This window comes from Myotis yumanensis, unplaced genomic scaffold (assembly GCF_028538775.1).
Source record: "Myotis yumanensis isolate MYYU_CA2020_CCGP unplaced genomic scaffold, mMyoYum1.0.hap1 SCAF_9, whole genome shotgun sequence".
Lineage (NCBI taxonomy): Eukaryota > Metazoa > Chordata > Mammalia > Chiroptera > Vespertilionidae > Myotis > Myotis yumanensis.
This window is the reverse complement of record NW_027223760.1, coordinates 5,960,385-5,986,067: the sequence shown is the minus strand read 5'-3', so window position 1 is coordinate 5,986,067 and position 25,683 is coordinate 5,960,385. Positions and strand designations below refer to the sequence as shown.

The 25,683-nt window shown below is 43.8% G+C and overlaps 1 protein-coding gene and 2 pseudogenes across 2 annotated transcripts; 2 read left to right on the top strand and 1 right to left on the bottom strand.

The window, feature by feature from the left end:
* Positions 1-463: 463 nt before the first annotated feature.
* Positions 464-2,737, top strand: LOC139016098 (lactoylglutathione lyase pseudogene; annotated as a pseudogene).
* A 1,018-nt stretch (positions 2,738-3,755) lies between these two features.
* On the top strand, positions 3,756-11,042 carry LOC139016097 (GTPase IMAP family member 7-like). Of its 2 annotated transcripts, XM_070423713.1 has the most exons (3): positions 3,756-3,828; positions 8,344-8,453; positions 9,353-11,042. In XM_070423713.1, the coding sequence occupies exon 3, from the start codon at positions 9,392-9,394 to the stop codon at positions 10,280-10,282; it is 891 nt and encodes a 296-aa protein (XP_070279814.1). In that variant the 5' UTR covers positions 3,756-3,828; positions 8,344-8,453; positions 9,353-9,391; the 3' UTR covers positions 10,283-11,042. The 2 variants fall into 2 exon arrangements, with proteins under 2 accessions (XP_070279814.1, XP_070279813.1); XM_070423712.1 differs by lacking the exon at positions 8,344-8,453.
* Positions 11,043-13,177: 2,135 nt separating this feature from the next.
* LOC139016703 (GTPase IMAP family member 1-like) lies at positions 13,178-15,462 on the bottom strand (annotated as a pseudogene).
* Positions 15,463-25,683: the final 10,221 nt, after the last annotated feature.

Here is a 25,683-nt window from a genome sequence, read left to right as displayed (position 1 = left end):
GGACCCGCAGCAGAGAGACGGGTGGCTCACAGCAGAGCTGGGTGTGGAAAGGAGCTCCTAAGGATGAGAAGCACGGCCAAGTGAACAGCACAGGGAGAGACATGAGGCAAAATTCCTTCTATCAAAAGACTCCTAGCGGGAGGCCAGTCCTAAGAGAGGATTCAGGGGTGGGAGCCAGGTTCCAGATGCTCCTCCATGGTCAAGGACCTCAGGGCGAGGACCATTCAAGACCCACATTCTGTTCCCTATGGCATCTATGGATTCTATTTCAACCACATCCCTCTTCCCTTTTGGGAACCTATGAGTGTGCTCGGAGGAGCAACTACTTGTCCAAGAAAACATAAAAGGCAGCTTCTATCAGGACAAGTTTCATTCAGGGAATATGGAGAATGAAGTGAACTGGGGCAGTGGTGGAAGCATTTTGAGCACGAAATGCAGTTCTGGCTCTGCTCTGGACTCATATATATGCAGCCTGTCAAGGTGAGCTTCATGGATGCGTGACTTGTAGGTTTGCTCAAGGATCTGTGCTTAGAGGGTTTAAAGCTCTGTAATGTCATCTTCAAATTCTTCATGATTTTTAAACAATGGGCTTGGTATTTTCTTGTGCCAGACCTTATGAATTATATAACTGGTCCTGATCTGTGTCTTTATTGGAAATAGGAAAACTGTTACCTGGGTTCCTTCAAGGTGACCAAAGTCATTCATACCAATAATTGGGGTGGAGGCAACCCCCGGCTGGGCGGAGTGTGGAGTTCACTGCGTTCCCGGGTACCTTCGTCCGTGATACAGCAGTGCAGCCATGGCAGAGCCACAGCCCGCGTCGGGCGGCCTTACCGACCAGGCTGCCCTCGGTTGTTGCTCGGACCCGGACCCCAGCACCAAGGATTTTCTGTTGCAGCAGGCCATGCTACGAATTAAGGATCCTAAGAAGTTTTTGTATTTTTATACTAGAGGTCTTGGAATGATGCTACTCCAAAAATTAGGTTTTCCCACCATGAAATTTTCACTCTATTTCTTGGCTTATGAGGATAAAAATGACATCCCAAAAGAGAAAGATGAAAAGGTAGCGTGGGTGTTCTCCAGAAAAGCTACACTTGAACTGACACACAGTTGGGGCAGCGAGGAGGATGAGACCCAGCGTTACCACAGCGGCAACTCAGACCCTCGAGGGTTTGGTCACATCAGAATTGCAGTTCCTGATGTACACGGTGCTTGCAAAAGATTTGAAGAACTGGGAGTCAAATTTGTGAAGAAGCCTGACGATGGTAAAATGAAAGGCCTGGCATTTATTCAAGATCCTGATGGCTACTGGATTGAAATTTTGAATCCTAACAAAATGATAACTATTATTTAGGTCTGTGAGAATACTGCTTTTGAGATGTCCATAAAGATACTGAGGGAGTTAAAAAAGAGAGACAGGGAGTTTGGATATATTCCGATAACAGAAGCATCGAGGACTGAGGGTTCATTGTCTCAATTCAAATTATTCTTAAGTGCATTTCCCTTTCTGTGTCAGCTGTGCTTTTCACCGACCTGATCAGTCCCTCTAGTTTTAAAGTAGTGCTTTGCCTTGTGTCCTTGAATGTGGCTGTGTAACATTAGTTTTTTAGGTAATAATTAGAACAGTTCCCTTCAGAGGTTGCATTTGCCTTCTCCCTCCTAACCTGACTTCTCTACACGTCTACCTTTCAATCATCATTTAAAAACACACACATTTTACATGTTTCCTTCTGGGGTTTCAGTCCTCAGAAATAACGTTTCACAGTGGAAAGTAAAGAGCCCTGAACAAAAACAAAACTTTCTGTGCACTTCAAATAGTATAAAGTGTTTATTTTACAAGAGAGAAGACACTTTTGGGAGGAACTCAGAATCATGCTGAGGAGGATGCTGACAGAAAGACTAATTTCTTCTTATGTATAAAGTGCTTTCGAAGTTCAAGGACTAACCTCTTTATTTCGGGGATTGGGAGAAGGGTAGGAATATTTTTCCTGGGTTCACAAACACCAGATTAGGCTGTCAACATGCTTTATCTTGTTTAATCCTCCCAACTATCCTGTGAGAAAGAACACAGGGTAGACATGTAAAATAACTCTCATTAATGGAAGGCAATACAAATAGGCATGAGTACTCAAAATTCCTTCATTATTTTTAGCATTCAGATGTACCTCATAAATGAGTACCTCACAGGACGTCCCCCGCTAGCCTCCTGTTGTAAAACCTTCAGTGACTTAGCCTTATCCTCTCAGCTCTCGGCCTGAGAACCGCGGTGAGGGAGGGAGCAGTGGAGAAAGGAAGTCTGTAGCCCTCACCTGCTCTGGGGGTGCCCGGTTGTTCTTGTGTGAGTGGTGTTTGTGTTACTTGTGAAGAGCCCTACACTAAGGTCTTTCAGATGCCGGTCGTCATTTAGGATAAATTATGACCAGTGATAACTTAGGTATCAGAAATCAGCTCAGTGGTCTTCTCTGCCATGATTGACATTTTATTTATTTTTAAAAAAACAAACTGATTTTAAAAAAATCTCTTAAGGCCCAGAGAATAAGAGCATCCAATTTGTTTAACTACATTTAGGTTTTCTATAGACTGTGGTGGGAGATCTTTGGGTAGGCCATGCCAACTGTGCTTATACTGCTAGAAGCACTTGACATTTCCTTTCTGGATGGAATGGATTTATGTGAGCAACTCAAACAAATGGCCATACTTATAGACTGAAATAAAATAAGCATTTAAATAAAAAAAATACCAATAATTGGTCCAATAATATGGGCATTTACAACACCATTTCCAAATCTGTCTGCTTCCCTCCATGGGTAGCAACCCTATTGTCCTCTAGTTCATGGCACATCTGGTCCATTTAGTACCTATCCTCAAGCTTAAGCATTGACTAACCCACTTTCTGAATCCAGTGAAGCAAAATGTATAATCAAAATTTAATCCATTTGTGGTGATGCAACAGAGAACTAGAACATCTTGTCAACCATGAGAGAGTCAATAGCCTCTCTCCCAGCTGAAAACAATTCCCAGCTTTTGGATCCATCCACAGGTAAATCTAGGATTAGCTGCCTCTGTCTGGGCCTGGAGACGGAGAAGGTAGGAAGGCTGGGAGAGAAGGAAGCATCTACTCCCAGGATGCATCTTTATATGTCATGCAATGTAGACTTTCAACCATGCAAGAACCATATGACAAAACAAACAAATAAACAAACAAACAAAAACAGAGAGACTGTGGTCATTGGAAGACTTTCCCCAGGCCTCTCCTTCCTCGTTTCCACTTGGCTCCCAATGGTTTATACCCCTTTGGCTTTGTAACTGAGTTTTGTTAATTTCTGAATGAATAACTTGAGACGCTCCTAAAAGAATAGACTCAAAACCCATATTGTACCATCACCAGCAAGACCCAAGGATACACCAAGTCCTATGTCAAACTTTCTTCTTCCAGAATGACCCCGCAGTCTCCCAATGCACCAGGGAAGGTGATAGACACTGTGTCTGGCTTTTGGGGGGCAAGATTTATGTCATTTAATAAGGGCCTTTCGATCTACTACCATAACACAAAACACCAAATATAGCTTTGGTAATTTTGGTACAAGAGCAAGCACATGGAAGAAAAGGTTTCAACTTGGCAAAATGAAAGCATCCACCAAATTAGGGGAAATATTACTGTCTCTTTAAAGGCAAACAGTTCTTCCACAGGCTCCACCCAATCTATGCTTCCTGGCTCAGTGGTTTAAGAGGCTGTGAACTCTTTTTCTTCACAGTTAAAACAAAAGCACCAGCTGGAAGAGTGTCTTTGGAGAACATTTGAGAACTCATCAACTGGTTGAAAAGAAGGTGAGTCTGGCTGAGAAGCAGCCCTGAGCACTAGCGTTGTTTGGGCAGTAGGTCCATGGAGTGCACATGGTGTGGGTTCTGGTCCCAGGAAGGACCAGGTTCTGTGGCAGAAGCAGAGAGGGGTTGTAGGTGTGGGGGGAGGAGGGTGCTGTCAGAGGGTAGTGAAGGAGGGTAGGGAGGGGAGTCAGGAGCTTTATTAGTACAACTAGAAGCCTGATCCATGAAATTCGTGCAAGGGGCTTGGCCAACGCAGCCCTGACAGCCTGCCTCTGCTGGCACTTGCAGCCCGGGCTTCTTCTGGAAGGACGTCCAGAAGGTTGTTTCGTCTAATTAGCATATTATGCTTTTATTATTATAGTTGTTACATGTCTCATATTGAACAGGATACTTTTGTGCTGACTGGTGCACCTCCATGCATTTGCTGCGCTGATACACACTGAGGGCTGCCTGACAAGCCTTCCTTTTCCCTGGATAGGAAATGAGTGTCCCCAAGGCAGGTCTTTAGGGCTTGAAGGCAATTTAGACACCACCCTGTCTAACTCCCTCTTTCTACTGAAAAAGAAGCAAGGTCCCAAGGAGTGTGGTGACTCTAGGGGTTGCCCACATCACTAAGGCCAGAGGAAATCTGGACTGCCGTTTGCTGAATGCTTTTCATCATTCAGCAGAGAGAAACTTTAAGCCGAGTAAGTGTGACATGTGAGGTGCAGAGGGGGTGTCATGAGTAGAGGTTGGCTAATCTGCAGGAACAATGTATATGAAACCCTCCACTTAATGGCCCTAGTTGCAGGCTTCCTAAAAGTGTTCTGTCTGGAAAGAGTGTGGACTCTCCTCCCTGCCCTCTCTTGATCTAGCTCTGATTCCATGTAATTTTAGAATCCTGGGCCTGAGAAGACACTGAGAGGAGGCCGATGTGTGCAATGGTTAGGAGGGAAGGTGGTAGTCAGATGGACTTTGAATTTGATGCCCTGCTCTGCCTTATACCTATTAGCACCTTGGGCAAGTGTCTCAGCATTTTCAAGCCACATCAATGTCTTTATTTTAAAAGTTAGAAGAATAAAATGAGCTTTTTGCAGGCTATTATGGGGGAGTAGGTGAGATAATGTACAAAAAAATTATTAGGGTGCTTGGTATAGAGTGTCAGCCGTGGTTACATTACACACATATCCAATTTTTATTGTTAAAAAATGTTAATTTACTCAAAGATAAACAAACAATACAAGGAAATTTCATGTACCTAGACCAGTGATGGTGAACCTATGACACCCAAACCCATTTTTTTGGTTGATTTTTCTTTGTTAAATGGCATTTAAATATATAAAATAAATATCAAAATTTAAATCTTTGTTTTACTATGGTTGTAAATATCAAAAAATTTCTATATGTGACACAGCACCAAAGTTGTTAGAGTTTTTCAAAATGCTGACACGCCGAGCTCAAAAAGTTCGCCATCACTGACCTAGACCAAGCTTCCACAATTATTGATGCCAATCTTGTTTCATCTATATACTGACCACTCCCCAGCCACCCCGCATTATTTTGTTTCATTTTATCAGTAAATATTTTAGATCATTAAAAAATATGACCATAATCAGACTTTAAAAGCAAATAGGATTTTTTACAGTTACCAGTTGCCTTCAGATTTCCCTGATTGTCTCATAATTTTAAAAAACTGTTTGAAGTTGGATCCAACTAAGATTCATAAATTGCAATTATTTGGTTTCTCTTATGTTTAATTTAATATATAGCTTTCTCACCTTCCCTGTACCTTTCTGGAAAAATTTTCTGTGTAAGAAGGAGGAGTCTTTTTCCCAAAAGAACCTGGCAGTTTACATTTTGTTGATAAACATTCTCACATGTCATTTCACCTACTCTTCTAGTTTAGTGTTTTCGGCGAAGTTATATTTAAGGGGAGGCTTGATTGACTTAGGTTTGACTATTTGGTGGGAATACATCATAGGTTCAGTTGAAACTTCCCTCAGAAGGCATATAATGTTTAGTTGTCTCACTTTCTTGATAGTAATCGACATTAATGATGGCCTAAGTTTCATTATGGGTCAGAAGTGATTGTTAGGTTGCCGAAGGAGGAATGCAGGTGGCCAGAGTGCTGAGGGATTATGAATTTATTGGATCATCCACACATGAGGTGGCTGAGCCTGGATGGCTCCAAGCCCCAGTGGCTGGAGTCAGTGGCTTTTAAAGGATTTTTGGAAGGCTTTTTCTAGATGGAGACTTCTTTATGCATACCGGGAAGGGAGATAATGGAATGTGGTCACCACAAGTGAAATGTGGTCTCAGCAAAGGGAATGTCCATAGTGACATAGCCTGAAAAGCCAGTTCCCAGAGAAGGGGTAGTGATTAAATTACTCAATCAAACCTAACAGTGATGATATCAAATTCTATCATTTTTCCCTTAGTTATTAAATGGAAAAATTGTATAAAGAGAAAGTTCCCACCAACCATTCTCTCATTTCCATGAAGTACAGTGGTATCTGAAAGACAGGATAAATGCTCAATTTTTTCCCTTTATTTGTCAACATTCATAACAAGAAGATGCTTTCCTAGCACACTCCCAAGGGAGCGATTGATTATTTTAAGCAGAAGGCCTTGTTTTGAACTCGTGTATTTTAAGATATCTGAGATACTATATTTTGATTCATTGGAGTTATTATCGATGCTCACACTGTCCCATCAATGTCCAGTTGCATTCTCTTGAGGTTGGCTCTTAAGTCCTTTCCATGAGATCCCAGTGATTTTTGAGAGCATCCTGGCTTTCTTGTTGTCAAGAGACTGAAGGCTCAACTGAAGCATTTTCGCACCTATTCCTAGAATCAGTAGTTTATTTATAAAACCCTGACTTTTGTAGGAAATGGCATTTGAAAACCACACTCTAAGCACCAAGGCGGGGGTTGGGGGGGGGTCATTGTCACTGGGATCATATTATCTCTATGCCTTTTCAAGATGGACAAAGACATTATTGCTTTTTTAAGTATCTTCGACCAATTGCTTATATGGTTCATCCACTACACAATACACAATAAGATTTGTTTGCCAGTTGATTTTGGTTTTAGAATTTTAAAACATAATTTTTGGTAATTATGTAAACTACCTACATGGTTTCAAAATCAAATCTATGAAATATTATGTAACCAAGACATCAATTTCCAGCTTCTGTCCTTGTTCCCTCCACTCTGCTTCTCCCATCCCTATGAAAGTAAATTTTTGTTGGTTTAGTTTTCAGAGTATCCTGTTATTGCCTTTTCATATATATGAAAAAGATATGTGTTATATTTTATATATGTAGTGCATATTCTACCTTGTTAGAGAAATGGTAGGTAAACTCTATATTATTTTCTTCACATTGCTTTTCCCACTTAATGATGTATCCTGGAGACCTCTCCATGCTTATATAGAGAGACACATTCCTTTTCAAGGTTGGATAATCTTTCACTGTGTGAATATATAAGGGGTCCTCAAACTACGGCCGCGGGCCACATGCAGCCCGCCGAAAACATTTATCTGGCCCGCGTGGTGTTTTTGCCGCTGCTGCCGGTCCTGCTTAGCAGCCGACTCGTCTGGGGACCGCAGTGCGCATGTGTGGAATGTCTGAAGGACAGTGAACTGGCCCCCTGTTTAAAAAGTTTGAGGACCTCTGTGATAATACAACCAGTTCCTACTGAATACCATTTGATGGTTTTGGGGTCTTTTTTTATTACAAATAGTGATGCCATAAATAGCCTTATGTGTTATTTTTCTGCATTTTTGTCAGTGTACTTAAGGGATAAGTATTAAAATGGGGGATTAGCAATGAATGAGAAAATGCATATGTACATTGGCAGCACAGTGCTGAATTCCCTTCTGTAGGGTTTGGACTGTTTTTCCATTCTCACCAGCCATGCAGGAGAAGGCCTGCTTCCCTCTTACCTTTACCAACAGATTATGCTAGCAAACCTTTGGACTTTTGCCAAACCTGGAGGTGTCAAATAGTATCTAACCTCAGAAATAGAGGTGTAATTTAATTAATATTTTAGTGACTTTATTTTGTGTTTTGATTTGTCTTTCTGAGTGTATATTAATGTCTTTTGATATATTCAAGGTACATTTAAATTCAATTTTCTCTGAATATTTATTCCCATCTCTTACTCCATTTTCTATCAAGTTGCTATTATTACTTTCCATACTTTTTAATTTTCAGTGTATAGCAGGAACATTTACCCCCTTTGTCGTAAGCTGAAAAATATTACTGTCCCTAATTTGACATTTTTGTTTCTATTTTTCAAAGGTGTCTTTTGTCCCACATTATCTGTGATATTTTTATGTAATCACACTTATCCATCCTTTTCTTTACTCTATTTCAAATCTTATATTTCCGTTACCTCCCGGTTACAAATAAGTTACCCATGTTTTTTTCTTTTATTTATATGCTTTTTTGTAACATTTAAACTTCTAATCTGCTTGCAATTCGAATGGCATGAGACAATAAATGCAATTTTATCTTTTTTTTTTATGGTTATACAGATATTCCAAACTTGCTTTATCACATCAACTTTGGCCCCTTTGATGTGGTATGCTGTCTTATTGAACCTAACTGTAACATAGTGTAATGGAATTGAATATAAGTGACTAAGGTATGATTAATTTGGTCTGTTTCTGAATTTTCTGATTTTTGTTCACTATTATCTCTATTCATACAGCAATATCACACTTCTGTAATCATAGAAATTACAATGCTTGATTCATTGTAAAGCTAGTCCTTTCTCCTTGTTCTTTTTCTCAATGGTGCTGAATAACTTTCTTTTTTTCTTCATTGAAATAAACTTTATAATTCACCATTTAACTTTATAATCCACTATTTTTCAACTGCATGAAAAAAAATGGTGATGGTAAAAGTTTAAATTTACAGTTATATAAAATAATGTTAGAGAAGTATCTACTTTTTCTTCATCCCAAAACTTTATAATCCATTATTTTAACATTATAATCTACTCTTTCTCAGCTACAGGGAAAAAGTGATGATAAAATTTAAATTTTTAGTTGTATAAGATCACTTTAGATAATGATCTATTAATTCCAATGTATAAAATGCTTTAAACATGGATCAATGTTGAATTCAGTCTAATATCTTGACTGCAATAGGTAATTTTCTACTTCATCTATTAATAACATGTTGAAACAACAAACTGTGGTATGAATATTTCCAAATGAGACACATCTGTAGCTTTATTTATTGGTCAAATATCTGTTAGACTTTAGGATTAATATCACACTTGATTCAGAGAAAGAATTGAAAGCAGGAATAGCTCACATAACACTGAGATGATTAGCTTTGTAGAGGTTTAAATGAGTTCTCCTATGAAAGCACCTGGACCTTGTATTTTTTTGTGAGAAAACTTTGCTTTATTATTCCCTTCAGATGAGTAATAGACGATTATAAATTTTCAGGGGGGGGAAAGAATGAAGAAAAGAGGTTTGGGAATAGTCCCCACTTACCTAAGTACCCTTTCCCCTTCTTATTCCCTTCCTTAAGGTCTTGTTGGTACCTGTACCTCAGAGCCTCTTGAAAGAAATGGCTGGCCTTCAGGACAACACTCTGAGGATTGTTCTGGTGGGGAAAACTGGAAGTGGGAAAAGTGCAACAGCAAACACCATCCTTGGGAGAGAAGAATTTGAGTCTAAAATTGCTGCCCATGCTGTTACCAAGGGCTGTCAGAAAGCAGAGCGACAATGGGAGGGGAGGAAGCTTCTTGTAGTGGACACCCCAGGGCTCTTTGACACCAGGGAGACAATGGAGACCACCTGTGAGGAAATCAGCCAGTGTGTCCTCAACTCCTTCCCGGGGCCCCATGCCATCATCCTGGTACTACAGCTGGGCCACTTCATGCAGGAGGAGCAGAAAACGGTTACAATGATCAAGGCCATCTTTGGGAAGGCAGCCATGAATCACATGATCGTCTTGTTCACGCGCAAAGATAGTTTGGGTAATCAGACACTGAATGACTTTTTAGCAGGAGCAGATATAAACCTGAAAAACATCATCAGGGAATGTGGGAACCGCTGCTGTGCCTTCAATAACGAGCAAAGGGCAGATGAGGCTGAGAAGAAAGCCCAACTGCAGGAGCTGGTGGAGCTGATAGAGGAAATGGTGCGGAGGAACGGAGGGGCTTACTTTTCTGATGCCATCTACGAGGAGGTAGGGAAAAAGCTGCAAAGTAAGGAAGAGGCCTTGAAGATAATCTATGATGATCAATTACAGAAGGAAACTATACTAGCTGAAGAGCAACATGCTAAGGGAAAAATATCAGAGCAAGAAATGAAGGAGAGAAAAAAATCCTCATGGGAGAAGTATAAAGTAAATATTCAAAATGTTAGAGAAGAAGCTGGAAGGAATATATTTGAAGATATTGTAAATTGGATTCGGAATACGCTTTCAGAGATACTGAATATGTTTAGGAAATAATGTAAATTTTATTTTTGTTTCTTAACTTACTATGATTTGTTAATGTGATTAATTGTATTTTCCAAAGATGACTGAAACAATATATACTATCCCATCCATTTCTCTTATAATCAGTTTCTTTTTCCTTCTGTTGAATTATACTGTTTGTCCCCTTCCTTGAAATTTAATGGACTTTGTGACTGCTTTGACAACTAGTGTATGATTGTGACTTCAAAAGCGAGATAGGGCCCTCGCTGGTTTTGTTCAGTGGGTAGAGTGTCAGCATTTGGGCTGAAGGGTCCCTGGTTCGATTCCGGACAAGGGCACATCCCTGGGTTGTGGGCTAGATCCCGAGTGTGGGGCATGCAGGAGGCAGCCCATCAATGATTTATCTCATCAATGATGTTTCTGTCTCTTTCTCCCTCTCCCTTCTTTTCTGAAATCAAAATATTTTTTAAAAAGTGAGATAGGAAAAATGCCTCTTTCTCTCTAGGGTTTGTGGGCTTGGCACTTGGCCACCATGTGGGGAGGAAGCCCAGGTTGCCCATTGAGAGGCCACATGAAGAGGACTTGAAGTCACTGGCCCATCCCCTGGCTGGTCTTTCATCTCCAGCAGAACCAACTTGCCATCCATGCCCATGAGGCAACAATGGGAGCAGATTCTCCAGCTGCCAACTGAGCCACCTCAGATGAAGCAGCAAAGAGCAAAGATGGGCCACCCCCCTGCATCCTGCCCAGATTGCAGACTTGTGAGAAAAATAAAGATTGTTGTTGGTTTAAACCACTAGGCTTTGGGATGGTTTGTTATGCTGTGGTAGCAACCACTAGCATCTTCCCGGCTCACTCACCACCAATACCCACAAGGCTAACAACCTGAGGAAGTTACAGAATTGGCATAATCGGGCAATAATATATTATGAAGAGTTCACAGACTCAACTTAGGAAAATGCAAATGAGAAATCCTGCCTGTGTCAAGTGTTAGCACCACTGGTGATGCACATTATTTCAGTCCACGTCTGTGTGCACCTTGTTAGTGAAGCAGCAGGCTTCCCCAGCAAGATGTTCTGTGGTCCATGTGAGGCAGGATAGTAAGAAGCTAGAAAAATTCCTGGACAAATGGAAACTGAGATGAGAAAATTAATTGTTTGGGAGACTTGCAGCCAGCTTATTAACCACAAGACGCTATCTTCCCCAACCAAGGGCACTTGAGAGCAAATGGTTTGTAGGTCTCCTCCCTCACCAGAGACTACATACCTTAAATCACTCTGGTCTGGGAGGTAGAGCACAAAGAACCAATTCATGCCATTTGTGCCAGCTAAACCCAAGAGCAGATGAAGTCAGGGGAAAAAATAACAAAAACCACATTAAAGCCAGACAGACCTAATATAAAATAAAACAGTAAAACAGACCAAAGAAAAATCCAAAACTCCCCTATACACTTACCTTAATGCATCAGCACATTAAAAATGCACCTGGACAGCCGATCAGAAAAAAAAGGATAAAAAGTCCTCAGGACAAGAACTCGCCAGAAAAGTGGACAAGCCCAAAATCCAGATTCCTCTCAGTGCCTCCCTGGCATCTGTGCACAAGCCTTGAACCACAATGCCCTTGGCAGCAGAGGAAATGTCCAGTCTCAGCATTTGGCACTGGCTTTCCCCTTTGTGTTCCCAATGGTTTCCAGGCAGGGCTGTGGGCCTCACTCCCATATGCACTCCGCTGTTGCAGATTATTTCCCCCCTTTTACCTGTCTCTGTAGTGATGTGAAGGCCCCTGGGAGAGTTTGTCCGTGAAGACACAAGGCAGAGGATACTGTAGGGGAAATATTTGGGATTACCCAGCAGAATTGGAGGCGGGTTTGAGTTTGTTTGTGAGCATAGAGACACTGAGGGCAGTGCAAGTGTGGGTGGACAGGAGAGCCGGGCTAACCTGGCTCATCTAATCTGGACCAGAGAGCTGACTCCCCCAGACCTGCATGGAACAGAGGGAATGACTCTTTACCGCATCTTGTATCACCAATTCGCAGCCCACTAAGACCTGTTTGTCCTTTACTTTGATATTGAAATAAAAATGTCCAAACCTCTCCATTTCTTTTATTTACCTGTGACTTGAAAAGCCTATGCTCACCCTGTCAGTGTGTCAGCCAGTGAGAAGACTCCTCTTTGGAAGTAGACTTTTCGGAGGCCTCAGTGGCTCCTAGGAATTTGAGTCTCTAGTTCAATTTTCCTTGAACTTGCAGAAGCCTCTGCATTCAAGTTGCTGAAGGGTCTGAATGGGGACGCAAAGGAAGATGGCCTTCCGGGGACAGATGACCAGTTCCTAAGTGCTTTGTATTCTTATGGGCACACACCCCAGCATGTGTGTGTGTGTGTGTGTGTGTGTGTGTGTGTGTGTCTGCACTTGGGTGTGTGGTTTTTGCAGAAGGGGTTAGGAATGACAGAGACTGTCTTTGTTCAATGGGCATATAAGGCAGATGAACAAACATCTGCAAATATTGATTTCCATTAACACAACATGAATGCCCAAGGCATTTATTCATACAATTCATATTCAATTGAAATAAATAGGTCTGGACTGAGGCTTTGTGTTGGCTCTGGCCTTTGATCCCCTGGGAAGACCAGGGATGATTTCAGGATCCCCACAGCAGCCTGAGGTCAGTGGAAAACAGGCAAGAGCATCAACAGTTTAGGCTTCAGTAAGAGAAGAGCTCAGGAAAGAACTCTGGCAGGGCCAGGTCCCATGGGCTGGTTTGTTTGGGGGGGGGGGCGGTTGGGGGGAGGGAGAGGAGTTGGGAGTGGGCAGGATTTTTGTCTTTGATTTGGTAGGCTACTGCCAGGTGAGGGACACAAGGAAAACCTGTGGGCCTCAGAGGCACAGACACCAGGGAAGAATGTGGTTGTCAGGTAATGGGTCCAAGTCCTACCTAGATACATTCCGTGACTCGGGAGAGGTCTCCTCCACAGCCTGGAACCAGTCTCTGGAGAGCAGTCTCCAGGCTTGAACAGGACGCCCAGCAGCGGGGGGGTGCGCAGCTTCCAAGCCATCACCCAGTCCCACAGTTCGCCCAGCAGCTCCTGCCTTTGTCGCCCCCAGGTGCAGCCCACCAGCCTCTCTGCCACCCATCACAGTTGTTCATCAGGGGTTGAGAAGGCCAGTGTCTGTGCCAGGTGGTACACTTCGTTGGAGTAGAGGGCATCCCCATGGTCCTGCAGCAGGCACTCCACCAGCACCACCAGCTCCCGCACCTGGGCCTCCTGCTCCCAGCCCACTGCCCTGTTGTCAAAGAAGCACACTCAGCCCCTGAACTTGGCCACCAGAGCCCGAAGAGCATGGTTGTCAGTGTAGCACAGGAAATCCTGCAGAGTCCCCACCCAGGTCCTCCTTTTGTGTGAACAGCACAATGGTGCCAGCGACCATGTTGTCCCCAAACAGGACCTTGCGCATGCTCATGGCCTGCTGATCCTGTGCAGTGAAGCAGCCCAGCTGAGTCCCCAGGAGCAGAGCGTGGGGCCCAGGCGCTGACAGTAGGTAGCAGCGGGCTCGCTCCTGGCCCCTGGGTCTGTCTTGGGTCTTGGGGAGCTAAAAAGGTCTAGGGTGTCCATGACTTCCATGTGCCACCTGTCCCACCTGCAACTCCCCACCTCACAGGTTCTGATCACTGAAGTGGCTGTGAGTCTGGAGAGGAAGCACCTGTGGCCCAGGATTCTGTTCTCGGTGGCGCTCTTCCCAGACCCTGTCTTCCCCACCAGGATGAGCCTCAGCTGGGGCTTCTGCAGGGCCTGTGTGGTGTCTTCCGAACCTGGAGGACAAGTGATCTGTGAGCTTCCAAAACTTGAAGCAAATTATCCTGGTTACCTGGATTCCCTGAGGCCTTTGAACAAGAACAACAGTGTCTCAACTCTGCTTTCCCACCAAAGCCTTACTGAGGTCATTGGTCAGAGCTTTCTGAACTCCAGGGAATCTTCAGCACCTATTCCTGTCATCTCTGGTTTCACCACATGCATCAGGAGATGCTCAACACCTGGTGGGCTTTACTCTAGAGCAGGGTTGGGGAATCTTTTTTTTGCCAAGGGCTATTTGCATATTTATAACATAACTAGAGGCCTGATGCATGAAATTCATGCAAGGAGCTCTACCCTCACAGCCCTGGCTGCCTCAGCTGGCCCTCACAGCCCCAGCTTCATCCAGAAGATCCAGATGGTCGTTCTGCTGTTCAGTCTAATTAGCATATTAGCTCTTCATTGGATAGGATTTGGTTAATATAATTCACTTAATATAAATTTATGCTGCTATGAAAAAAAGCACCTAGATTTATTGAATTTTGAGTCCTGCCTGCTGTTGCCTTGGCAGGACCAGATCAAATGATTCAGCGGGCCTTAAACAGCCTGAGTGCAAGATGTTCTCCAACTTTGCTCCAGAGGATACTCCTTCATAATTCCAGATATGGCCTCACCCATTATCCCTGGTCCCCCACAACCTGTGAGCTGTCCCTATTTGAGGCTTCAGTGGCCTCTGTCATACTTCTCCCAGATGCCATGGAAGATGGGCAGGCGGAGGCAGTAGGCCTGGTGGTGAAGGGCTGTCTGGAGTCCCAGACACACTGGGTTTGATTCACTGCTCTTTCCTGGGTCAGTTATGCCATCTTGGAAGTTGCCAATCAAGTGTTAAACCTTTGTGCAAAAATAGGAATAATAGTACAGTTGTTTCTCCTGGGGCTGTTGAGAGGATTGAATGAAATCACCTCTTTCTTCCTTCTCTCCCTCTCTCCGTCCTCCTGCCTCCCCTCCCTCGTAATCCTGCTGCATGCTATAAAACTCCTGTTTAACCTTCCATGTTCTCTAACATTCTCCCTGGTGTATCACACCCCCTCTAGTGCATGATCTAATACCCTCTGCATCCTCTTCTGTGGAGATCACAGTAGCTTATTATCCTCATTTTACACTTGGGGAATGGAGGTCCAGGCTAGTCAAGGAAGTTCATATTCTCCCAGCTTGACAGAGGCAGGGACCCAACTAATATGCACATCTTAGGGCTCTTGTTGTTTTACCCGAGACACCTCAGAGACCTGTTTGGGGTTACCTGCGCAGTCCTGAGTTTGCCCATTTCCATTATTATCCAGGGCTCATACCTGGAAGCAAGTATGCAGTACACATGTCCTTACCATAGACACTTTCTTCATCTCTTGCCATCTTCTGTTTTCCCATGCTTACCTGAAAGAGTTCCAAACACCATTCATTCATTCTTCAAATAGGTAGAACTACCTATGATGTGTCAGCTCAACTCCAAAGAGCTGGTGACAACACAGTGACAAAGTCATTATTCCTGCTTCCCCTGAACTTCAGAATTGAAGGAAAAACACTGGAAGGGCTGGGCTCGAGTTGGAATGATATTGTGAGAACATTTCATGAGCTTGACTTTGTTTTTTCAGGGATATAAAATCTAAAGGGCGGAAGTGAAATTTTAAGACTCATGCCAGTGAGAAAGTTTTAGACATTAAATTTTCCCTGGTAATTCTATGTGATAAAATCTGTAGATTCTTCAATTTCCCAGGAGCTTCAGAAGCCAGGGGAGACTTTGGAAAACCACAAGAACTTGAAAATTTGTTCAGTGAACTAGGGATCCAGTTAGGGTGGGTGGCCTGGGAGAGGTACAAGAACAGAACTGGAATTTTTGTCTTGAAAATTGGAAAAGAAACATATGTCCCAGGTGATCTGGAGCCTCTGACAATGCTTTTGGGAAGTAAACTCACTGTCCTGTCCCAATGTGTCTAAACATGATCAGTGTCCTGGAGAGACTGAGACCCTCCCCTCTAACTCCTGACATCCTGCTCCCAAGCTGAGGCTTCTCCAAGTAAAGTGGTTCCAGCCCATCAGTCATCGTTTAACACAATGGGACCTTCTGTGCTCCGAGTCCCTGTGCACAGTGCACAGTCCCAAGTAAGAAGGTGGGCACCCAGGCTGCAGGAGATACTTGCTGCTGATCCTGAGCTGCTGTGTGTGAAACTCGGGCATCCTTACACACCTGGGAGTGTGGAGTTACTCTTGCTAGATCCCGCTCCCCTTCCTGGTACCTACTAGAACCAAGGTGCACACTCTGAGCTTCTTACAGGCACTGAATTCTTCCAGGTCCTCACAGCTCCCCTCTGGCCCACACCGTTCCCCTGTTGGTGCTCACCTTTCCTGCAGAATCAGTGACAGGCTCTGAGGCTGGCCCAGAAGCCCCTGACCTACTTCCCAGCACACAGGGAAGTGTCTTACCTCTCTGGATGCCCCAAGGGGTGGGGCCCAGGAGTGACAATTTAAAGAGACAGCAACACTCACCACTGAGGCATTAGAATGGGAAGTTCCCACTGTGAAACACTGCTTGGGGCTGAGGTGATGTCCTCAGAAGGTCTCTGTGACACAACAGCTTGTCCCCCACAGGGGCTGTAACCTCATGGGAGAAGAGCATTTTAGGTTTCTGAGGCCTGTTCTCACTTTTAGCCTGGATCACTAATCTTAACTCCTTTTGCTTTTAGGTCTTTACCTATAAACTGGCCTCTTGAGAGCCTCCTTCCCTGGGACAGTGACACCAAGGTGGTCCTAGTGCCAGGATATCACATGAAAATTTCATCTTTCTCAAAGGAAAGGATGGTTTCTCCAACTATCAAAAATGGAACAATAGGGAGAGTGTGAAACCTTTCCTTCAGGACTTACTCTGGCCATCCTTGTAGGTCTCTCCTACTAGAAGGTCATGAGAAAGGTGCAGAAATTAGCCAGTTACTGAATGGAGGAAGGGAGGCTACCACAGGATTATGGTGATAGGGGGCCTGACCTGGTTAGGTCATTAACAAGGATGTGGCCATGCCTAACTCACTCACACTCTCTGAGTTGACTTTGCCCATATATAGTGAGGGGTTTCACTTAGGGTGAGGTTAATCGCCTGAGGTCTGATTTTCACCCATTCTTGCCAGCACCTTATCTCTAGTGAAGAACCAACTGTCACTGAACTCCACCTAGATTTCCCCCATCAGCTTTACTGAGATATAATTGGCATGTGCCATTGTATAAGTTTAAAGTATACAATGTGTTGATTTGATACATTTATATATTTAAAAATAATCACTACCATAGTGTTTGCTAACACCTGCATTAGGTGCTATAATTACTATATCTTTTCTGTGGTGAGAACATTAAGATCTACTCTGTTAGCAACATTCAAGTACATAATACAGGATTATTAACTACTAGAGGCCTGGTGCACCAATTCATCCATGGGTGGGGTCCAGCCGATTGGGGTGGTGGGACCAATCGGGGGAAAGGCCAACCAGGGGGAGGGGTCATGGGAGTTGGTCAGCCAGCCCTGCCCCAATGAGGGTGGGGGGATAAGGGCAGGGCCGGCCAGGAGGAGGGTGCTTTCACAGGTGAATTCACCTAAACCTCTACAAATCTGATCATTTCAATGTTATGTGAGCTTTTTCTGATCATAACAAAAGGGAAATCTTTCAGTTCTTTCTCTGAATCAAGTGTGATATTGATCCTAAAGGCTAACAGAGATTTGACCAATAAATAAAGCTACAGATATGTCTTATTTCGAAATATTCATACTAAAATTTGTTGTTATAACACATCTTATTAAAAGATGATGTAGAAAATTACCTAGTGCAGTCAAGACATTTGACCAAATTCAAAACTGATCCATGTTTAAAGCATTTTACACATTATAATTAATAGGTAATTATCTAACGTGATCTTATATAACTATAAATTTTTATTATCACTTTTTTCCCTGTATCTGAGAAAGAGTGAATTGTAAAGTTAAAAGAACGGGTTATAAAGTTTTGGGATGAAGAAAACTTAGATACTTCTCTAACATTATTTTATACTAGAGGCCCAGTGCATGACATTCGTGCACTAGAGGGGAAATACCACAGCCAAGCCTGTGCCCTCTCCCAGTCAAGGGCCTCTCAGGGGATGTCTGCCTGCCTGCTTAGGCCCGATCCCCAGCTCTGAGCCCGACTTCTGGCTGTGCGGTGCTCCCCATGTGGGAGCACACTGACTACCAGGGGGCAGCTTCTGTGTTGAGTGTCTGTCCCCTGATGGTCAGTGCAAGTCATAATGATTGGTCATTCTGCCATTTGGTCAATTTGAATATTAGCCTTTTATTATACAGGATAACTGTAAATTTAAATTTTTGGCATCACCATTTTTTTAATATATTTTATTAATTTTTGTTGTTGTTGTTTTTTACAGAGAGGAAGGGAGAGGGATAAAGAGTTAGAAAATCAATGAGAGAGAAACATTGATCAGCTGCCTCCTGCACACACCCTACTGGGGATGTGCCCGCAACCAAGGTACATGCCCTTGACCGGAATCGAACCTAGGACCTTTCAGTTCGAAGGCCGATGCTCTATCCACTGAGCCAAACTGGTTATGACTGATCACCATTTTTTTTTCATGCCGGTGAAATATATTGCATTATAAAGTTAAATAGTGGATTATAAAGTTCATTTTGATGAAGAAAAAAGTAAGTTATTTAGCACCATCAAGAAAAAGAACAAGGTGGAAGGACTAGCTCTACCATGAGTCAAGCACTGTAGTTTCTATGATTATAAAAGTGTGATGTTGTACGAATAGAGAGAACAGTGAAACACGAACAGATAATTCATAGAGACCAAATTAATCATAAATTATTTATTTATATTCAATTCAATTACACTATGTTACAGTTCAATTCAATATGGCAGCATAACAACACATCAAAAAGGCCAAAGATGTAATAAAGCAATTTTGGAAACCTATCTAATAAAAGAGAAACATGGTAATTAGCCGTACCTATGCTGCCCTTCCCATTGGCTAATCAGGGCGATATGCAAATTAACTGCCAGCCAAGATGGTGGCCGGCAGCCAGGCAGCTTGAAGCAAACATGAGGCTTGCTTGCTTCAGTGACAGAGGACTCCAACATTCCCCGCCTTCAGCTGCCGGCCTCTGAGCTTGCAGTTTTAAACATTGTTACAAATACAGAAGCTAAACAAAACCCCAGAAACCTGCTTTCAGCCAGCTGGGATCTCAGAACTAGAATTGAAACAGTGTTTCTATTATAGAACCCAAACAAACCAGATACCTGCTTTCAGTAGCCGAGGCCTAAGAGCTGGATCCAAGCCTCAGAGCTAAAGCTGGCCCAGAATAAAAAAAAGAAAAAGGAAAAAAGGAGCGGTTGGGAGCTTCAGTCACCTGCCAGCCTAAAAACAGCCCTCAGCCCCTCACCCAGACCGGCCAGGCACCCCAGTGGGGACCCCCACCCTGATACAGGACACCCTTCAGGGCAAACCAGCCAGCCCCGACCCGTGCACCAGGCCTCTATCCTATATAGTAAAAGGGTAATATGCCTCCCAGCACCAGGATCAGCGGAGCTGCAAGGCCTCCCGGCACCGGGATCAGCATGACAGGGGGCAGCGACCAAACCCCCTGATTACCCTGCAGCTCTGTGTGTGACAGGGGGCGGGGCCACAACCTCTGTATCTGTCCTGCTCTGTTCGTGACAGGGGAAGGTGCCCCAACCCCCTGATCCGCCCTGCTCTGTGCCTGATAGGGGTAGTTCCCCTCCCCCCTTATCGGCTCTGCTCTGTGGGTGATAGAGGGCGGCACCCCAACTGGCCCCCACAGACCCTGCTCTGTGTGTGATGGGGTAGAGCCATAACCTGCCCATTGGCCCTGCCCTGAGTGTGACAGGGTGTGGCGCCCCAACCCCCTGATCCGCCCTGCTCTGTGTATGATGGGGGCGGTGCCCCAACTCCCCTATCGGCCCTACTCTGTGAGTGACAGGGGGGAGCTCCCCACCACCCCAATCGGCCCTTCCCTGAGCGTCACTGAGGGTGGCATCAGAACCTCCCAATCTGCCCTGCTCTGTGCATGACAGGGGGCAGTGCCCCAACTCCCCAATCAGCCCTGCTCTGAGCCCGACCAGGGGCTGCACCTAGGGATTGGGCCTGCCCTCTGCCACCCGGGAGCAGGCCTGAGCCAGCAGGTCATTATCTCCCGAGGGGTCCCAGACTGCGAGAGGGCACAGGCCAGGCTGAGGGCCCCCCCTCGCCCGAGTGCACAAATTTTTGTCCACCGGGCCTCTAGTGCTATCTAATAATAGACAAACAGGGTAATTGACCCTACCTTCGCTATTCCTCCCATTGGCTAATCAGCACAATATGCAAATTAACTGCCAAAAAGGATGGCGGCTAATTTGCATACATAGGCTCCAAGTGGCTGAGCGAAGCCTGTCAATGAGGCAGGCTTTCTGCCCCAACCCGCTGGTGGACGGTCTCTGGGCCTGCTTGGTCAGTGCTGCCGGGGGGATGGAGGAGCAGACACACAGCCCGCAGTGGGCCCGGCACCCAGCAGCCCCAAAACCCATTGCTGAGGAGGCTCTGGGGCCGCTGGGGCCGCTGGGGCCAGAGAAGCAAAGACACAAGCCTGCAGGGGGGCCCGACACTCAGAAGCCCCAAGCCCCACGGGGGTGTTGGGGCTGGAAGAGGAGAGACACAGCCCTTAGGGGGGCTGGCCCCCAGCAACCCCTAGCCCCAAGGTCACAGAGGCGCTGGGGCCACTGGGGCGGCAGCAGAGACACAAACCGGCAAGAAACTTCTGGAAAAGGAGATAAACTATCATAACTTTCTCTCCCTTTCCACAAGATGAGAAAACTGACCCTGATTTACTTAGTGATATGGCCCACACCTTTCTACAAGCACAGGGTATGTTATGACCACTCCCAGGAAGGTCTGGTCAGAATACTGTCTCCAGGGAATAAGGCTACTGTGGCAAATCATCTAAGAGAGGAAACAAGCTTTTGGGTTTATTCTGAAGGTCAGAGAACAGGCCACCCCAACAGATGCCGTGTTGTTATACTGATGATCTTGACCTGCAGATGCTTGAAAAACAGCAAATGCAAGGAGAGGTTTTCACTGAAGTCTCCTGTTCTGCCTAAAATCAGACACCTTCCTCCCCCCCCAAAAGGTCCCCTTGATGGGAAAAGTGCCATCAGCCAGTGAAGACTGACTCCTGTCACAGGACAGGAGACTAGAAGTTGACATCACACCCAAACTTTGTTAAAAACTATCTCTCCCACCCCCATTCATCTTTCCTAAAAATCATTTACTCTCCTCTAAGAGGCCTACATCTCCCGTCCCCTCTCCCTAGGAAGAAGGTATTTAAATCTGGATTCTAAGACACCTTGGGGAGTTATTCATTGTTCCCTGGGATCTCCCACATATACATGAGGTACACATGTTAATGAACTTTAGTTTTTCTCTTGTTAATCTGTCTTTCATTATAAGGGCCTCTGCTAAGAACTCAGGAGGGTAGAGAAAAACTATTTTTCTTCCTCCATAATTCTACCTCGGGAAATCAAGTCCCGGGCTGAACAGTGAGTTTGGCTCAAGTGCCAAGCAGTCCCGGCTGAGGGGAGGGAAGCTTCTAGGGGGAAATCAATGATACTGGCATCAAAGTAGAACAGAGGGCACACGCATGGCTGCTGGTGGGAGTTTAAAGTGGTTCAACATTTTTGGAGGATGATTTGGTAAAATCAATAGAAATGTTCAAGGTACATCCAAGAGTCTTCTTCTAGGAATCTCATCTGCTGAGATGAAGCATGACTGCATAAGCCCTGGTCAGAACCCATGATGCTACTGCGGGCTCCCCTTCCATGATAGGAAAACCTGCTAACAACCTGCATTTTTAGGCAAGGTGGCATCTATACAATACAAAGGTAATATGTGAATCAGACTGAACCTCTTCCAGATGACCTTCTGGACTTCCCTCCAGACAAAGCCATGGTGGCAGGGTTGAGGCAGAGGTGGTTAAAGGTGATCAGGCAGGCAGGGGAGAGCAGTTAGGAGGATCAGGATGGCAGGGGAGAGCAGTTAAGGGTATTAGACCATCAGTGGAGAGCAGTTAGAGGGATCAGGCCAGCAGGGGAGAGCAGTTAGGGGAATCAGGCCAGCAGGCAGGTGAGCAGTTAGGTGCCAGCAGCCCTGAGGGGTCCTGGATTGGAGAGGGTGCAGTCCAGGCTGAGGGACCCCCCTGCTCCCATGCACGAATTTCGTGCACTGGGCCTCTAGTAACTGTATAATCATACAGAAAAAAAAAGATAAAATTGCATCCATTGCCTCATGCCATTCAAATTTCAAGCAGAATAGAAGTTTGAATGTAAATAAAAAGGCATAAAAATAAAAGGAAAAACCATGGGTAACTTATTTGTAACCTGGAAGTAAAGAAAATATTTCTAATATTTGAAATAGAGTAAGGAAAAGGATGAATAAGTGATTAAAAAAATATCACAGATAATGTGGGACAAATAAAACTTGGAAAAATTAAAGCAACAATGTCAAATTAGGGTCAGTAATATTTTTCAGCTTACAACAAAGGGGGTAAATATTCCTGTTTTACACAGAAAATTTAAAAGTACAGAGAGTAATAATAGCAACTTGATAGAAAATGGAGCAAGAGGTGAAAATAAATATTCAGAGAAAAACAAATTTAAATGTACCTTGAATATATCAAAAGACATACACTCAGAAAAATAAATCAAAACAAAAAATAAAAATCACTAAAAATATTAATTAAATTACACCTCTATTTCTGAGGTGAGATACTATTTGACACCTCCAGGTTTGGCAAAAGTCCAAATGTTTGCTAGCATAATCTGTTAGTAAAGGTATGAGGGAAGCAGGCCTTCTTCTGCATGGCTGGTGAGAATGGAAAAACAGTCCAAACCCTACAGAAGGGAATTCAGCACTGTGCTGCCAACATATATATGCATTTTCTCATTCGCAGAGAAAAAGGAACACTCGTGCACTGCTGGTGGGAATGCAGACTAGTGCAGCCACTCTGGAAGACAGTATGGAGTTTCCTCAAAAAGTTAAAAATGGAACTCCCATTTGACTTATTGATCTCGCTGCTAGGAATATATCCTGAGAAACCAGAAACACTAATCAGAAAGGATATATGCATTCCTATGTTTATAGCAGCACAATTTACCATAGCTAAGATTTGGAAACAGCCTAAGTGCCCATTGACGGATGAATAGATTAGAAAACTGTGGTACTACTCTTTGTAATATTTTAAGCAATAAAAAAAAACCGACAAAAAAAATAAAGTAAAAACTGGAAGCATGAACAGATTGTCGAACCTCAAAGGGAAGGCAGGGGAGGATGGGTGGGAAGAGATCAACCAATGAACTTGAATGCATATATGCATAACCTGTGGACACCGACAATGGGGTGGTGAGGGACTGGGGGTGGGGGTCAAAGCGGGCTGAAGAGGTTAATGGGGCAAAAAGGAGGACCTATGTAATACTTCAACAATAAAGATTTAAAAGAGAAATAATTGTGCATAAATGCAAGTTTTTTTTAAAAAAGTAAAACTGCATTTGGGGCCTTCAGAGTCACAGGCTGAAGTAGAAACAGGGCACAGTGTCACAGGAATGAGGAAAGAGGAGAGGCTCCGAGAAAGGAAGGGGAACTCTTAGAAACAGAGGGGAGGACTGTGAAGTCTTCCGTGCTGTGTGATGGTAGTTTGGACCAATTTCACCAAGTCACCAAGGAGTGAGGGACACTCAACTGACATACGACTGACAAATTATATATTGAGGGCCTTGGACATATCAGATATCAGGATGTAATTCAATAAGTAAACTATATTATAAATCCCAGATATCTATACTTACATATGGTCCATACTTCTCACTTAATTACTTGTATTTATAAGTTGCCACATTCAATTTGCTACTATTTTAGCGAGGATTTTTATGTCTACTAGTATATTCATAAAGGATATTGGTCTGTAGTGTTTTTTTCTTGTAATATCTTTGAAGGATCCTGACCTCATGAAATGAATGGGGAAGCACTTCCTCCTCACCTGGTTTTTGAAAAAGTGTCTGCAATGTATTGCTGTTAATTCTTTAAATGTTTAATGAATTCACCAGTGAAGCCATCTGGGATTTTCTTTGGTTGTAGATTTTTATTTTAATTTAATCTCTTTCCTTTTATAGATATATTCAGATTTTATTTTGGCTTGAGTCACTTTGAGTAGTTAGTATCCTTCTAGAAATCTAATGTACAGCATAAAAAAGCAAAAGCAGAAAAGACAATTTGGTTTATTCCTCAGTTTGCTGACAGCCTCCAGCTTCCACACTGTCAAGAGCTTTTGAGGAAAAGCCATGCCCTTCCCAGGCCAAGCTCAGCAGAGGTCCCAATGGAATTGAGCTGGAACTCCTTAATGGAAGGAAACAGCAATATCTTCTGCACTGCCCTATCAGCAGCGTCATGACTCCCTAAATGGTCATCAGAATCTGGGGAAAGACCTTGTTGATGGCCCAAATTATACCTCTGAATATGGAGTTCTCTGAGCTTGGAAGAAACACACCAAACTGTCACTGAAGGATGGCATGTAAGGGGTAAATGGTCATTTTTCCCTGTTTTTACTACCCATTGCTGAAGCAAATCTCCCTTGTTTGAAAGAGCGGATAATGTTCTCCACCCCCACATCCATCTTTTAGTCCCAACACTCACTCACCCACTTTACACTAAGAGGACAGATGACCTAGCTCAAAAGGGACTACTTTAGTCTCTGCTCACCCTTGGATAGCCCTTGCCCATCAGTTATGGCATGCTAGCTCTGTGAGCATGAGCGGCCTGGTGTTCTTTAGCCTCTTCATACAGGTTATAAGAGCAGCGGTCAGGTCAGGGAAGACATGTTCCCAGCTGAGTTGAGAATCAGCTTCACAGAACACTGTTAACACCACCACTGTGAACAGTCTCCTCCTCAGTCCATTTACATTGGTTTCAGAAGATCTTTAAACAGGAGAGACTGCTGTGTATTTCTGACAAAGGAGGAAACAGGGTCCTAGAAAGAGTAGATGGCACCCACCAAGCCTCACACTGTGCAGGATTCAGGAACCAAATCTCAGTCTTAGAGTTCCTCTGTTCCTCAGGTACCTCTTCAGATAAGACTGTGGGAAATGTGTCAATGAAACACCACAAGTCAGAGTTGGGTGGGGAGATATCTGAACTAGAAAACCCAGTTTCTCTTCCCTTATCTGTGCTCAAGTTAGGAAAAAAAGGAAAATAATTTTCCAGTATTGAGAAATGAGAGTTGAAATCTCCAACTGTAAATGTGCATTTCACTCTTTCTCCTTTTGTTTTTGTCAGCATTTACTTCTTGAATTTTGAAGCTCTCTTGTTTTTTGTTTTGAAGCTCAGTTACATATGAAGTACATTAAAATTCAATATTATTGTCTTATTGATGAAGTAACCTATTTATCATTATGAAATGTCCTTCCTTATCCAGGGTATACAGATGGTATCATTCTGAAGTCTGCTTTGTCTGATATTAAGACAGCCCCTTCAGGTTTCATGTGCTTAATCTGGGCATGGTGTGTCCCTTACATGGTATAT